Source organism: Xiphias gladius, chromosome 15 (genome assembly GCF_016859285.1).
Source record: "Xiphias gladius isolate SHS-SW01 ecotype Sanya breed wild chromosome 15, ASM1685928v1, whole genome shotgun sequence".
NCBI lineage: Eukaryota > Metazoa > Chordata > Actinopteri > Istiophoriformes > Xiphiidae > Xiphias > Xiphias gladius.
Window position 1 is genome coordinate 8,797,017 of NC_053414.1, and position 14,495 is coordinate 8,811,511.

Consider the following 14,495-nt stretch of genomic DNA (forward strand, 5'->3'; position numbering starts at 1 on the left):
TGGCACCGCTGATTACACCCCTGGTAAATGACACACAGGCAGGCACACATACACACACGCATCCATGCACAGTCGAACACACATAAACACCCACACAATAAGTCCGAGTTAAGTAACAGATCATGCATGTGAAATGTGCTCGGATCTTCTCGGTCACAGTTCTAACAGAAGATCAGCTGCGTCACTGGGACATGTTAGCATATTCCATTGCAACAGTCAATGGTGGTTTAGTGCCCTGGCATTAAAAAAAGGTGAAAATCCCATCGCATTTTTACACATTTCCTGAATAAAACATAACTTTGTCCCTTTCAGCTCCATGTTAAATGTGCTTGAACATGTCTGCTTGCTGGATTCTTGTTAATCCATTCATTAATTTTCTTTTTTTATCGGTTGTAAGGACTTTGACAAAGTTTTAAGTGTTGCCCATAGGAGGTCCTCAATTGACCCAAACCACATCATGCACTGGTACAACACATACAGTAAAATCATTTTTCTTGGTAGGATCAGATCAAAAATAGCTATGTTTGGTCCCAACAAGCTTCTTCAGGCAGCAAGGTGAAGGTCAATGGGACTTTCTCGCTACTAACTGATGTGACCATGCTTGATTTGATTTTAGAGTATATTCATTAAAACTACAGCTATTATAATACTGTATGTGATCTGATTCTGATGATCTAGAAAGGAGAAATCTCCCTCCTTTCTAAATCATCTAGATTCTCTACTTTTGTTGACTTAAAAGCCCTGAAAACTCAAAACGGTTGTTGATGTTTGCTGAGTTCTGGTTAAGCTGTAATAACTCACTCTTCCATGTAGATCTGCGTGTATTTGCCAAAGCGTGACGAGTTGTCGTTGCGCACTGTTTTGGCATTCCCAAAGGACTCCAAAAGGGGCGTGGCCTCCAGGATCTGACCAATCACCATAGACAGACACGTTACCGTGGTAACCTTTAACACGGATGCTGTTTGTCATGAGAGCAAAACAAGAGGAGTAACACTTTACCTCTATCTGATGGCAGATGGTAGAGAAGAAGAGAGAAGAGACAGAAGGAAAACAAAAACAGAGTTAGCTTAAATGACCAAAGTATGTAGTGTATTTGTTGTATTTGCATGTATGCACCAATACTTAGATAATATACAGTATATTTACCTGCTGTGTGACGTTGCGTTTGTGATGTATAGCTGTCAGGTAACGCAGGATCAGTTTAGTAGCTTCAGTCTTTCCTGACCCGCTTTCTCCGCTGTCATAACGAAAACAGTTAACTTTTACAGCACATGTTTTTTCTTTACTATCCATTAATAGTACATTGTGGACATGCTTATAAAAATGGTCAGAAAATGGGTGTTGTTAAACAAAGTTAAACCCGAGCAAAAGGGGAGAAAAATAATTTTAAACATTCAAGCAGCGTTTAATTGTCTAAAAGACAACTTTAAATTTTAGAGTGTTGTCCATGTGCTTCTTGTTACAATGAGCAGAAAATTCAAGGCCTTACTCAGCCAAAGCTACAAAAAAAAAAGAAGCAAAACAGCATGCAATTTCATACCTGATCACAATACACTGGTCATTTTTGGCATCCATCATGGTGGTATATGACAGATTAGCAATGGCAAAAAGATGACTGCAACACAACCAAAAATATTAAATGAACAAATGCATTTGGGTGCTCATTGGTTATGTGTAAGCGTGTACGTGTTTCTGTGTGTGTGTGTGTCTGTGTGTGTACATGTGAAGTGGTAGTGAAATCCATAACCAAACTCTCCCTTGGCAACCAACCAACAGCGGTGTAATAAGAACCTCTTACCAACACCTGAGAGTGCTGGCATTTACACCTCTATTTACCACCACACTGCATCTCACAGCAAGGCTTACGACAACATGTAGACAGATGTAGTACAACAGTGTAATCACACACAGGAACACGCAGTCTCAAAGGTTTCAGTTAAAGGTTAGAGAGTTAAGTTTATCTACTCTATTCAGAACATGAAAGCACTCAGAGAGTTCATAATTCTGCCAGGGCTATATAGTCCTCTAAATTAGTTATTATACAAACAAACTCTACCAAAATTTTCATTTTCCTTCTTTCTCTTTTTTAATATACACATAGTAATAGACAATTATGAGTTAGATATGACAAATTATTCAAGTGAGTGCAGCTATCCATGAAAAGGATAAAGATTGAAAAATTCTAAAAAGCACTTTCTTTGAATGTGATTTTATGAAAATCTGTAGCCACATTAAGAGATTTCCTGCTTACCAATGAAAAGGGAGACAGACAAACCAGACTGAAAACATGACCTCCCTGGTGGAGGTAAAGTTCAGGGGGTGACGGGTCTGACACACACACACACACACACACACACACACACACACTCCTGGGTCTTACGGAGGGTTGTCACACAGGCCGCGGCCTTCATACTGAAGCACCATGTCTGTGCCGTAAATGTTGAGCAACTTGTAGGGATTCACAGACACGAGGATGCTGCCTATGTAGGTCTGTGTGGTAGTTAAAACAGAGCAGGAACAAAGGAGAAGAAGGAGAGTGGATGTAGCTGACAGTGTCCATGTCATTTGATGATATCAGTTATCTAATTTACATATTAGAAATTAGGCATACATAGACGAATTCCTGGTCGTAGCGCTTCTTCAGGTTCATCAGAACTGTGGTCTCATTCAGCTCACTGAAATCAAACACAGTGGAAGTTAAACACACACATGTACAGAGCACATATTGTCATATCTGAGCAGGATTCCAAAACTCGCTTTGACATCCAAAATGAATTACCCTTCGATGACATTCAAGATTTTTCTCTGTGAAAACTGGTAAAATGATGCGATGTCAGGACAGGATGTCAGAGAAAGTTTTTTACTTCGAAGCATGTCAAGAAATTACCGTGGAATAATTTCTCTCAAACTGAAGTAACACAAATATCGAATGCAAGGGTTTCCTCGGGATGTGAAGTGATGATCTTTTGACAGAGATCTACTTGGGTGTTGCATTTTAATAAAAATAGTTATATAGTTAACATACTTAATGCAAAGGATTTCTCTCGGAACTCAAAGCCTGTTGACACACTGGGACGCACACACTGTAAACTGCTGCTTGCAAAAATTAAATGGATATGCACTGAAATGAGCTCTGCTGCTCTACACTGGAGCATCAAAATGCTTTGTAAGAGTGAGACATGAGAGAACGCGCTGTGAGGCTGTTTGTTAATACTGGATTGTGCTTACGGCAGCTGTGTCATGTCCTCCATTCCCTCCACCCAGCGCTTCACCCTGTAGCCTGTTGTGGGCATGCTTAGGACAGAGAAGATCTGGGCACACACACATAATGGTATGTAATTAGTCCAACACTGTCATGCGACATTGTCAATGCATGAGGGATATTGTCTTCACTTGATGCAGAGCTGATGTAAACTATGCAGAAATCTGAATATTTGAATATATTATGTGCACTCCACAGGAAAATGTTTTTGTGGGCTATCCAGCTTCTTTGTTGTGTGCTTTATAGTCATTGCTTGCATAATGTCTAACTCACACTCATTTCGATCCCAGTTTATTGTCCATCAGCTGTCATAAGAAATCATAAAAAACTTCTATCCTCCTAAAAATTATTTAATGTTGCCTTTACAGACACATATGAATAAACAGATGAATTCATAAATTTAGCTACCTTGTCATACCAGCTTTGACCAGGTGCTCTATCTCTGTCAGGAGTCCAGTCTGGGTCCTGAGGCTGTCCGTCCACAAATCGAGGAGTGGGGGAATATCCTTCTAAAATGCCGTCTTCTCTGTACATGGACCACTTTGACAGATTCTGTACCGTGCCATGTGGTAAAACCCTCTCAGCTGCCCAAACGTCCTGCCCTCCTTCCCCTCCTCCTTGGGCATTCCTGGCCCAGTGGCCTGAGCACGGCCCATAGGGAGGAACCACAGCATAGCGATTATCCTCGCCCTGCAGGCCTGTTGGCACCCTGTATGAGGCATAACGAAGCTGTTGGTTTTGGATGGCATCAGACAGGCTGGGGTTGTGGAACCGACGTGTGAGAAGAGAGCCATCTGGCAGCCTGTGGGCAAGCAGTGGTTCTCATCATTAAAAAACATTGAAAAAAACATGACTTTGAAATTGTTTTTGTGGAATTTTGTCATTGTTATATAAATGACAATTCATGTGGCTTTTCTGTGGCTTTTATTTAGGGATAGTTTCTTGGCAGTTATGCTTTAGGGCAGAAATAAACAACCATCAAACAGACACTGGAGTTGTCAGTCTCCATTTTCTCCTCTGCATTTCTCCTTTCATTCATTCATTACATTCAACTCAAACACCAGAGCGATTTAACAGTAAATGACAACAAGGCAGTTCTGTGTTATTCTCTCCTTGTGGGTGAAATGCCAATGTAGTTTTTTAATCCGCCATCTGTCTTATTTGCCTGTGGTGAAAATGCAAACAGGACTGTACAGAGGGGACTTTCACTTCCTACTTCAGCTTCTGAGTTTAGTTCTCCTGGTTAAACAGTTCCTTGAAATTTTGGTCAAAATAGGGCTAATATTTCACTCTCTGTTGGTAAAAAGTTTGATTTCTTAATAGGTAATTCCGTGCAACACCTGGACAAGACTAACAAGTCGTTCTCTGTTCTAATTTCCATTAATATTGTAGTTCCCTACCTGAAACTTAGACCACGGAGTTCCTCATTCTGCAGTGCAGAGGCGAGATTGGGAGGGGTGGGTTTGGGCGCGCCTGTCAGTACTGAGGTTTCTGGCAGATGAAAGAGACCTGCAGAACGGAGTGCCTGGCTTTGCCTCAGAGCAGCTGCAAGGTTGGGAGTGGAGGGCCTCTGGCCCGGGATAATCAAGGAACCATCAGGAAGCCGGTATGATGCATTACGAAGGTTCTCATTCAAAAGAGCCTGCAGGTTATTCAAGGTTATAATCACAAGTCAAGTATGATTCAAAAGCTTGTAATGCCCAAAATGTTATGCTTGACTTTCAAACAAACATGGACTGGGTAAGTGAAAAAAACAAAAGACAAAAAACAGGTATTGCAGCAAAGTTAAATTAAAGAAATTTAACAGGTACACACTGTAGACAGGTCAGGGGCAACTGGTTTCCGTGGGTCAATGATGATGGTTCCATCAGGCAGAGTGTACGACACATCCTTTAGACAGGGGTTCTGCAGGGCGGCTGTCAGGGTGGGGCTCTTTGGTTTCCTTGGGTCTATTATAATAGTTCCATCTGGGAGGGTGTATGAAGCTCCTTTCAAAGCTGGGTTACTGAGGGCCTAAATATTATAACAGCTAGTTTCAGTTATGATAAGACTGAAAGTTTAAACAAGTGCAATTTGAATTAAAGCAGCAGCTTAGTATGTTTGACTACCAATTATTATTAACAAAATACAAAGAGATACATCAATTTGTGGAAACTATTTAAAATCCCTATACCTGTTCCTTCTACACGAGTATAACTATATGGATAAGGAGGGAGAAAAGAGTAATAGATCAACACACACACAAAGTAACACATAAGATTCTGTATCCATAGCTTACCTTAGCCAGATTTGGTGGGATGGGTTTATTAGGGTCATGAACCCCTTCTGGTAGAGTGAAGGAGGCGTTCCGCAGGGAAGAGTTTTGAAGGGCACTGGACAGGTTTGGAGAGAAAGGTTTCCGGGGATCGATGACGATAGTGCCATCTGGCAGGGTGTATGATGCATTTTTCAGGTAAGGGTTCTGAAGTGCTGCTGCCAGGTTTGGGGACTTCTGTTTCCTGGGGTCAATCACAATGGTACCGTCGGGGAGAGAGTAGGAGGCTTCACGCAGAGCTGGGTTGGTAAGGGCCTTAGCCAGGTTTGGGGAAATTGGTTGCTGTATAAACAGAGAGCACAGACACAAAACACCAACTTGAACTATTACTTTAACTGATAAAATATGATAGGCAGAGGGATGAGAGGACATTGGAATAAAATGTGAATTCAATTAAAATTAAGGATCAAGAGTCATAGGTTACTTGCTGTCTAGGGTCTATAATGGTGCCATCAGGGAGAGTATATGAAGCAGTCCTAAGATCCTGATTCTGAAGAGCTCTGGAAAGGTTAGGAGACATGGGCTTCTGGGGTACACGAGGGTCCTGTGTCGGTGGGGGTGGGGAGTGATAACTGAGTGTAAAACTGAAATAATGCAATTTGAAATTGTACCGTATGTAGACAAACATACATTTCTGATTACATAGTTATTATGAGATGTTCCTTTTATACCTACCCTGATAAATGACCCATCAGGCAAGGTGTATGAAGCTCCACGGAGTTGTTGGTTTTGCAAGGCATGGTCGAGCAAAGGGGAGGAACGTGAATCTGCATATGGTGACACCAAGGTTCCGTTTGGCAATCGGTAGGATGCCTGCATCAACTGTGGGTTTTGGAGGGCACTTCCTAACATTGGTGATGAGGGTGGTGGGGGCCCATATGGGGACTGTCTAAGTTGCACAGGTGTCTGATAAGATGCTTGGCGGATGTTTGGGTTCTGTTGTAATGCATGGTGGAGCTGAGGTCTAGCTGGTGCATATGGATTACGGCGTTGCATCATTGGCGATCTTAAAGATGAGACATTCTTCAAATCAGATCGGTTCTGCAGGGCATCATAGAGCAATGGTGCTGGACCAGGCTCAGCGATATAATCGTATGGGGTAACAACTGTTGGACCGTATGGTGAACGGAGCTGTGGAGTCTGATAAGAAGCCACACCTTTTAGTGCCTGACCATGTCTCATGGCTCCAGAGAGCATGGGAGATGAAGGTACAGATGGAGTATATGGGGACTGAGGCCTTTGAATAGGAGACACATAGGATGCCTCTCTCACTGCCTGATTTTGCAGAGCTTCAGACAGCATTGGGGAAGAAGGGGGCATAGGCTGTTCATAAGGTGACAGTGGTCTTTGTAAAGGAGAAACATAGGACGCATCTCGAATGGCCTGGTTTTGCATTGCGCCAGAGAGCGTAGGGGATGAGGGAACATAAGGTTCTACATATTCAGTAGCCATCTCACTCATGCCTACAACCTGGGCTGCCTCTGGGCCAAGGGGTGAAGAGAAAGAGGCTTGTCGGTTAACCTGGTTCTGCAAAGCACCAGATAACATGGGAGAAGAGGGGGCAAGTGAATGCTCAGTATAAGGATCAGCATAGGAGCCAGGCACATACATTTCTGGTGTATGAGTGGGTGCATTGGCAGTGCGAGGGGGTAGGAGGGGGGAGGGCTGAGGAGAGAGTCGAGGAGAGGGGTGTGCGGATGCAGGATGATGCATGTGTTTCAGGGAGGGCTGTGGAGAAGCAGGAGGCATCCTTCTCATAGATTGCTGAGCCAAGACCGGACGTCCTCGAGCTATGGCGCGAGGAGGAAATCGGCCAGACTCTCTCCTCGCCAGGGGAGCACGGTGGATCACGTGAGGGGAGTTGAATGGGGAAGAGTGGAGGGAGGAGTCCACCGTGAGAACAGAAGACCTATTGCTTCTTATAGAGGAGGCACGGAATGGACGCACATTCTGGGTGGGTGGGGGCACTGGACGCCCTCGGAGACCCATAGGGGAGGGTCTGACAGTACCTAAAGGAACATTTCCCCCCATCCTGGGCCTGGCCAGGGGGCTGGGGTCCCTGAGTAGCCGAGTTGAGCGACGAGAGAGGGTGGGAGATGATGGGGTAGGATCGGGCCCTGCAGGGGATAAACCGCGACAAGATGGAGAAGGAGAGGGAGAGGGAGAGGGTGGTCTTCTACTGAGCTGTGGAGAGAGAGGGGGAGATGCATGACCAGGGGAGAGGGGAGGAGAGGTTGCCCCAAACACCCTTCTCCCTCCTAATGAGCTGTGAGCAGGAGTGGGTGACGGTAGGGGACTTCGCCTCCTCATGGAAGAACGGGGTGAGGAAGGTGGAGAACATTGCCTCATTGATGCTCTTGGCGAGAGGGGAGGACTTTGCCATATCATAGAAGCACTAGGAGAGTGAGGGGGTGAGGGTCCTCGGGTTAGAGGAGATGGCGATCTCTGAGGTTGCATTCTGCGACGGGCAAGGGGGGACGCCATGGGGGAGGAAGGAGTTGAGATATGTCTCGACATAACAGAGGGGGGTCTTACGGTGCTAACAAACCCACTCCTCATGGATGGTTGTGGGGAGGGGCTTCGTCTCTGTGGAAGCATAGGAGAAGGTACTGTGGAAGCCAAGGCAGAGGGATGGCGTTGCATCTGTGGGGAGGGCATGATAACAGAGCGGTGGGATGGAGTTGGAGAGGGTTGCAGACGGCGCGCAGCAAGGGGCGACATACTTGCTTGCTTAATTATCATGGCAGTTGGAGTAGGGATTGAGGGTGGACCATAACCCTGTTGCTGTTGCTGTGGCATCATCATCATCATCGGCTGCTGGAAAAACACAACAAAAATGAAAGAAGTTAATTGATTTGATGACAATGGGGTAGCAGTACTAAACTAAACTATGTTTTTTTTATTCACTCCAGTAGTACAATCACTCATCATCTTACGCTATATTTTTAGATTTCACTACTTGAAAGCTAACATTTTCTTAGTTGTTAGAGATGCTTTGGCTCTCCATCTACAGTAGGGTTGCTTAAATTAAGGAGGCTGTGTACCTCAAGACGGTTGCTTGGAGGGGCAGTGGAGGTATGCTCTCTAGAACACTGGGAATTTCTGTCACATTTTCATATGATCGCCTCACATCATAGTGGGAATCAGTTTGAAATCTTCTCTTCTATGACCCTCTAGCACTAAAGAGTATGGTTATACAGAATCAATCGCAAAGCAGAGATAGAATTACCTGTGGTGAAATCATTTGTGAAGACATCATCTGTTGCTGTGGTAACATCATTTGTTGCCGTGGTGACATCATCTGTGATGGCATCATTTGAGGGGACATACTCTGTTCTTGCTGTAACATCTTTTGTTGCTGTGGTGAAATAATATCTGATTGCATCATTTGGTGGGACATATTCTGTTCTTGTTGTATAATCATCTGTTGCCGTGGTGACATTATCTGTGGGGCCATCATCATTTGTTCTTGAGGAGACATCATCCTTTGTTGTTGTGGTGACATTGCCGTTTGCGGCTGCAATGACATCATGTCTCCAGGTTGACCTGGCGCAAGAGGAATCTGGTCTTCATACTGGATTTCTGACATGTCTTCAAATTCTGGATCAGGTGGCAAAGTAGGTGGAGGGGGCAGGGGCACATCCAGACGCTCTTTCCCAAACAAGCGTACTTGAGGTCTAGGAACTCTGAATGTCATATCCCCTCCCTGAACTCCCCCGGTATCATCCCCATATTGATCCAATTGTTCTGCATACTGGTCCCCATACAGGCCCTGTACCTGATCCATCCCCTGCCCTCCAAAACCAAAGACCTGCTGGCCACCTGTTGGGAATCCAATGGCCTGCTGGGAGCTGTGGTCTTGGTAGGGCATACCAGCATCACTATAGCTATATTGATAGTCTGGTTGAAATTCCCCTTGCATTCCCATAGTTGCTGCATAATGGTCCTCATAATAACCTGCCTGTTCATTGTCATAGTAACCCCCTTGTGCATCACGGTAGTAAACTCCTTCACCATTTTCATCATAATAATCCTGAGCCTGAGGGTCAAGGAATCCATCTACTGCTCCTCCATACATATGATCCTCAGCCATTTGTGCATAATAGTCCTGACCCTCGTCACCATACATTTCCACTGCCTGTTGTTGCTGGTAACCATAGTAATCAGCTTCCTGGTTGTTAAAGCAGCCTTGGGCAGAGGAATAAGGGTAATAGTAGTCCCCCATGTCCTCATCGTAAAGACCGCCTTCATAATATTCTGCATTTGGATCATGAAGCCCTTCTTCCTCATAGTAACCCAGGTCTTGATAGTCTGCTCCCCCTGCTCCACTGTCATAGTAAGCAAACTGACCCTGGTTTCTATATGCCGCAGCTGCCTCATCTCTATAACCACCATAAACATCGTAAGTGTCTCCATAACCTTTCTGGCGGATTGAATGACGCTGGTCACATCCATAAGCTTCCTCCCCATGCTCATAACCATTGTTATGGTAAGCACGGAGATAACCTCTGGAGCTGGCTTGTCGGGTGTGTGCTCTACGTCCCCCCCAGCCATGGTGTCCTGAATTTCCTCGCATTTTAGTTGACAGAAAGCGTTTTGTGAGCCAATTAGTTGCTGCTGCAACCTTACCCAGCAACAGACTTCTGTTCTTGAAGTCATCAGCTGGCCCGTCACCATCCTTTTTTCCAAATAAGCCTTTGAAAAAGCCCCCCTTCTTTTCATTTGATTCTTTCCATCCACCCAGACGAAGCAGCATATAGGTTGGCTTCCTCCCCCCATTTGCTGCCGCTTTCTCTTTGGCCTCTTTCTCCTTTTTCCTCTTTTTGCTGGCCTTAAACCTCATCATGAATCGAGAGGTGTTCTTCAGCATTGACTTCCGGCGTTTCTTCTTAGCAAGTCGTCTCATTCTTTTCCCCAACCCCAGGAACAATCGCGATGTACTTTTCAGCTTCTTTCTGCTGTTTCTGCGCCGCTTGAAACCAGAAAACTTCATGAACATTCTGGACATGTTCTTCAGACCTTTCTTTGGAAATTCCTTTGTTGGAAGCTGTGGAGCTTCCTCTTTCTTTTTGCGTTTCTTCTTCTGTGCATCAGCGTCAGATTTCTCTCCTTTATGGTGGCGGTTATCGTTAGATCTCTTTTTGGATTTGCCGTAATCCTCTTCGTCTTCGTCATCCTCATCTTCTTCGTCTTCATCCTCCTCCTCATCCTCCTCTGAGTCTTCCCCATGTCTAGACTTCCCCCTTTTCTTACCCTTATCACCTTTGCCTCCTCGCCCCTTCCCTCTCCTGTCATCCTCTGAATCTTCCTCCTCATCATCCTCTTCTTCACTCTCTTCATCCTGTTCCTCGTCACTCAGGAGCTCCTCCTCCTCCTCCTCCTCCTCCTCAGACTCTACTTTCTTGCCCTTTCCTTTGCCTTTTCCTTTCTTCCCATCATCTTTCCCCTTGGGAGGCTCCTCTTTTCCCTTCTTCCCCCCTTTCTTTTCATCCTTCCGCCCTTTCGTATCATTCTGTCTGGCTTTCTTGTCATCTTTTCCTCCCTTTTTGTCATCATTCCCTTTCTTTTCCTCCTCTTTCTTTTTCTCTGGTGCAGGTTTTCCACCCTTCTTTGCGTCCTTCTTGGGGTCTTTCTTGCCAGGCATTTTGACAAGTGGCTAGGGGCACACCATGCCCTTTCTTCGAGATGCAATGCTGTAAACCTTTGAATACAAAAACACACAAATGTTACATGCACAAAAATATGCTGTGATATGTTAAGAAAATACGATCAGGAGTCTGACCTTTAAAAGATTCTTTGTGGTTTAAATACGCCTGGTTGACTTTGTGCCAGCACTATAAACAGGATTGGTATCTGTGTGAGGACAGGTCCAACTGGCCAAAGCAGTTCTACACTGCCCAAATCTGGTCCCTATGAAGGCTCCTGTCCAGACATACTAAATATCAGCAATCTTCCAAACACATATAGACATATGTATATATACACATGCACTAGCATGCACACAGTGAAATCAAGTAGTTAAGTAAATTCTTAATATCCCTGCCCCATTCAAGAACTGAGGTGAACTGATGTATTTATCAAGATTATCAATTCAGTGCTAATGTCTTAGCCCCACAAACTGTCTTATCCACCTGTAGCCACTACTCACACTCCTTCAAACTGTAACCCTGATGTCTCAAACCCCAAATCCTTTAGCTACCAAGAGATCTCCAAACCCTACACAGTATTCTCTAACACCTTTCCAAACCCTACTCTGGAGCTCCATCCACCGCTTCTTCGATACTTAGATCTCTAACCTTTCTCATTTTGTTTGTGCACATTACCCGGAAATCTCTAATCCGGGAGAGTTCTGGCACTTATAAAGAGATGTACAACCCCTATCCGGACATTTCCAAACTCTACCTAGAGATGTCAAAAGGCATGGTGAGGTTTAAGGTCAAAGGGTTCAAAGTTTCAGAACTATAAACTCCTTCTTTAAATCTAATTGTGCTTGTATATGAGTAGCATCAACTGTTTTATCAAGCTTAACCTCACTGTGAACTACTACAAAAGATATTTTTACTGTGTTGGTTTTACTAATTTCCACACAGTATGATCCCTGCGGCATTTGCTTTCTGTAAACTGGATACAAACATTAAAAACACACAAACAAAGATCATATTCAAGTTCTACCCCCTCTATGGTCCAACCTTTCTCCTGTAGAGTTGTAGTTACAGAGAAACTCTTGTGGCAGTGTCACCACGATCATTCATCAAGACAGTTTTCCATGATAGCACACCTCCACATTCAATGACAAACAGTGCAGAAGAGCAAGCGTGGTGGTTGCCAGGATCGCAGCGGTCTTCAAATTTGTTGCATCCTTGCTGGGGGTCTCTTCTTTAGCAGTTAAACAAAAGAAAAAGAAAAAAAAAAACTCCAGGATAAGGTCGTTAGGTCACAATCAGCTTCTTCCCCTGACCTACTCTTGTCTTCTGTTGCTCACAACAACACATTCCCTCAATCAACACGGCACTGTGTTCACACTGCCCTCCTCAGAGTGTGTGACAGCTAGTGTGTCTGCAAGTAACTGTGTGTGTGTGTGAGGGAGAAAGATAGAGGGGCAGGTGGGTTGCCGGTTTGTGTGTGCGTGTGTGTGCGTTTGCATGTGCGTATATATGTGTATGTGGATGCATGCATTTGAGGAGTTCCTTGTGGCAGGTCGTAGAAGGAGTCTTAATTTGTCATCTGGCTCTACAGGTGAAACTGGAGAGCTCCGGGCAGCTGAGGGGGCGGGGCATAAATAATACAAAAGGTCCAGAGAGAAAGAGAGAGGGAGAGGGAGAGAGAGAGAAAGAGAGAGAAAGGGAGAGAGAGAGAAGATGCAGAAGATAAGCCTGATTGGCGGTAAGATGCTATCAAAAACAATTAAAAACCTAAAATTTCTATATCATTTATTTGTTGCATATATACAGCACGAGAGAAGTCACATAGTCACATCTTTACACTATCTGACCGTAAATCTACTTCTCCTCTTTTTCCAGAGTACCATGTACTGTCGGGTCGGTGTGTATGTGTGTGTATGAGTAGAGATCAGCGATGCATCTTTCTAAGAAATATTATATTAAAACAACACCATCGTGAGCAATGCAGGCAGCCACCAACCTACTTCCACATACGTAACTGCTGGAGAAGAAGCAGAGGCAGGAGAAACACCCACTTGTTCAATATATGACGTCTTCCCTCTAGGTATCAATAACCGAGGAATGACTCTCACAAATGCACACACACATACAGAGCCAGTGAATGATCGTTAACAGGGCTGTGATTATTAGTGCCATCAACCAAATTATTCCTCTTCCTGAGGGAAGGGGTCGGATTGCCAGATCTGTCCGGTTACACGGTATGGGTGTTGGGTTGCCAGATCCTGATCTTTTGGTCTTGGTGTGTAAGTGTATCTGATCCTTACCAGCCAGCAAAGCGCACAAGTGGTGCATGTGTGTGCATGTGTGCACAGTGTGCTCATGCAGATTCATGTCTTTGAGTGGGTGCATGTGTGCATTAAAAAGACGGGGAGCGTGATGAAAGAGTATTTTTTCCTGGATTTCCCACGGTTTGTCTCTAACCGTACATCTGCCTTTGAAGCAGAATGAAAAGACCCTATCAAACGTGAAAAGCCCTGAGTTGCAGCCAGTCTCCGTCTTCCCAAAGCCATCGCTGCTGGCAGGTGGTCCTCCATCTTTTGATAGAATTTGTAGAGATGAGGCAACGCAGAAAAAAACTGGGATACATGCCCGGGAGAGAAAAGCAGACTGATGACAGAGTGACAAGGGTGGACTTGATGAGGCTCATCAATAGCATTCACGTCCAGAGGGAGAGAAGTAGACTATCTTTGTCACTTTACGCGCGCGCGCGCGCACACACACACACACACACACACACACACACACACACACACACTCAGTAATCTGCTGCTATCTAGTGGAGCAGTATTACACCTGCAGCACTCCCGACAAGTTTGGAGTTGGTTTGTCAGGTAAGTTTACAGGCCTACACCGAGTGTAATGTTTGCACAACACATAGCAACTGACCATTACGCATCGCTTTTCACCATTTAATATAGTCTTATAATGAGTGGAAAGGATCAGTCAAATTCCAGGAAGAACATCTAGATTGTAGAAGCGGGGCAAACTAACCCGTCCGCAGGCAAACGGATAGTTTTAATAGCTTGTGTGTGGACAAAAAAGGGGAGGGACGAAGGGCGGATGCATCCCACAAACCTGCCTTCGCGCCGGCACACCCTGCCTCTTAGGTCGCTCACGTCACCGGAGCTTCGTAGTCAAGTTTAGACATTCTCTTCCAGGTTTAAAAAAAAGAAGAAAAAAGAAAAGAAGAGCAAGAAATTTCCCCCCAAACTGAAACAAATCCCGTTCACATTTTCCG

General features: G+C 44.7%; 1 protein-coding gene across 1 annotated transcript in view; it reads right to left on the bottom strand.

The window, feature by feature from the left end:
• The window catches only part of myo15ab (myosin XVAb), a 44,696-nt gene extending 34,112 nt beyond the window's left edge, over positions 1-10,584 (bottom strand). The window contains exons 1-15 of the mRNA XM_040144977.1: positions 8,806-10,584; positions 6,252-8,390; positions 6,001-6,120; positions 5,541-5,858; positions 5,078-5,275; positions 4,663-4,904; positions 3,671-4,064; positions 3,229-3,311; positions 2,612-2,675; positions 2,381-2,490; positions 1,541-1,615; positions 1,147-1,237; positions 1,000-1,005; positions 802-905; positions 1-20 (exon numbers count right to left, since the gene is read on the bottom strand). The exon at positions 1-20 is cut by the window's left edge and continues 44 nt beyond it. Of these exons, the coding sequence (XP_040000911.1) occupies positions 1-20; positions 802-905; positions 1,000-1,005; positions 1,147-1,237; positions 1,541-1,615; positions 2,381-2,490; positions 2,612-2,675; positions 3,229-3,311; positions 3,671-4,064; positions 4,663-4,904; positions 5,078-5,275; positions 5,541-5,858; positions 6,001-6,120; positions 6,252-8,390; positions 8,806-10,584 (5,743 nt within the window). The remainder of the gene's footprint in view (positions 21-801; positions 906-999; positions 1,006-1,146; positions 1,238-1,540; positions 1,616-2,380; positions 2,491-2,611; positions 2,676-3,228; positions 3,312-3,670; positions 4,065-4,662; positions 4,905-5,077; positions 5,276-5,540; positions 5,859-6,000; positions 6,121-6,251; positions 8,391-8,805) is intronic.
• Between the last annotated feature and the right edge of the window lie 3,911 nt (positions 10,585-14,495).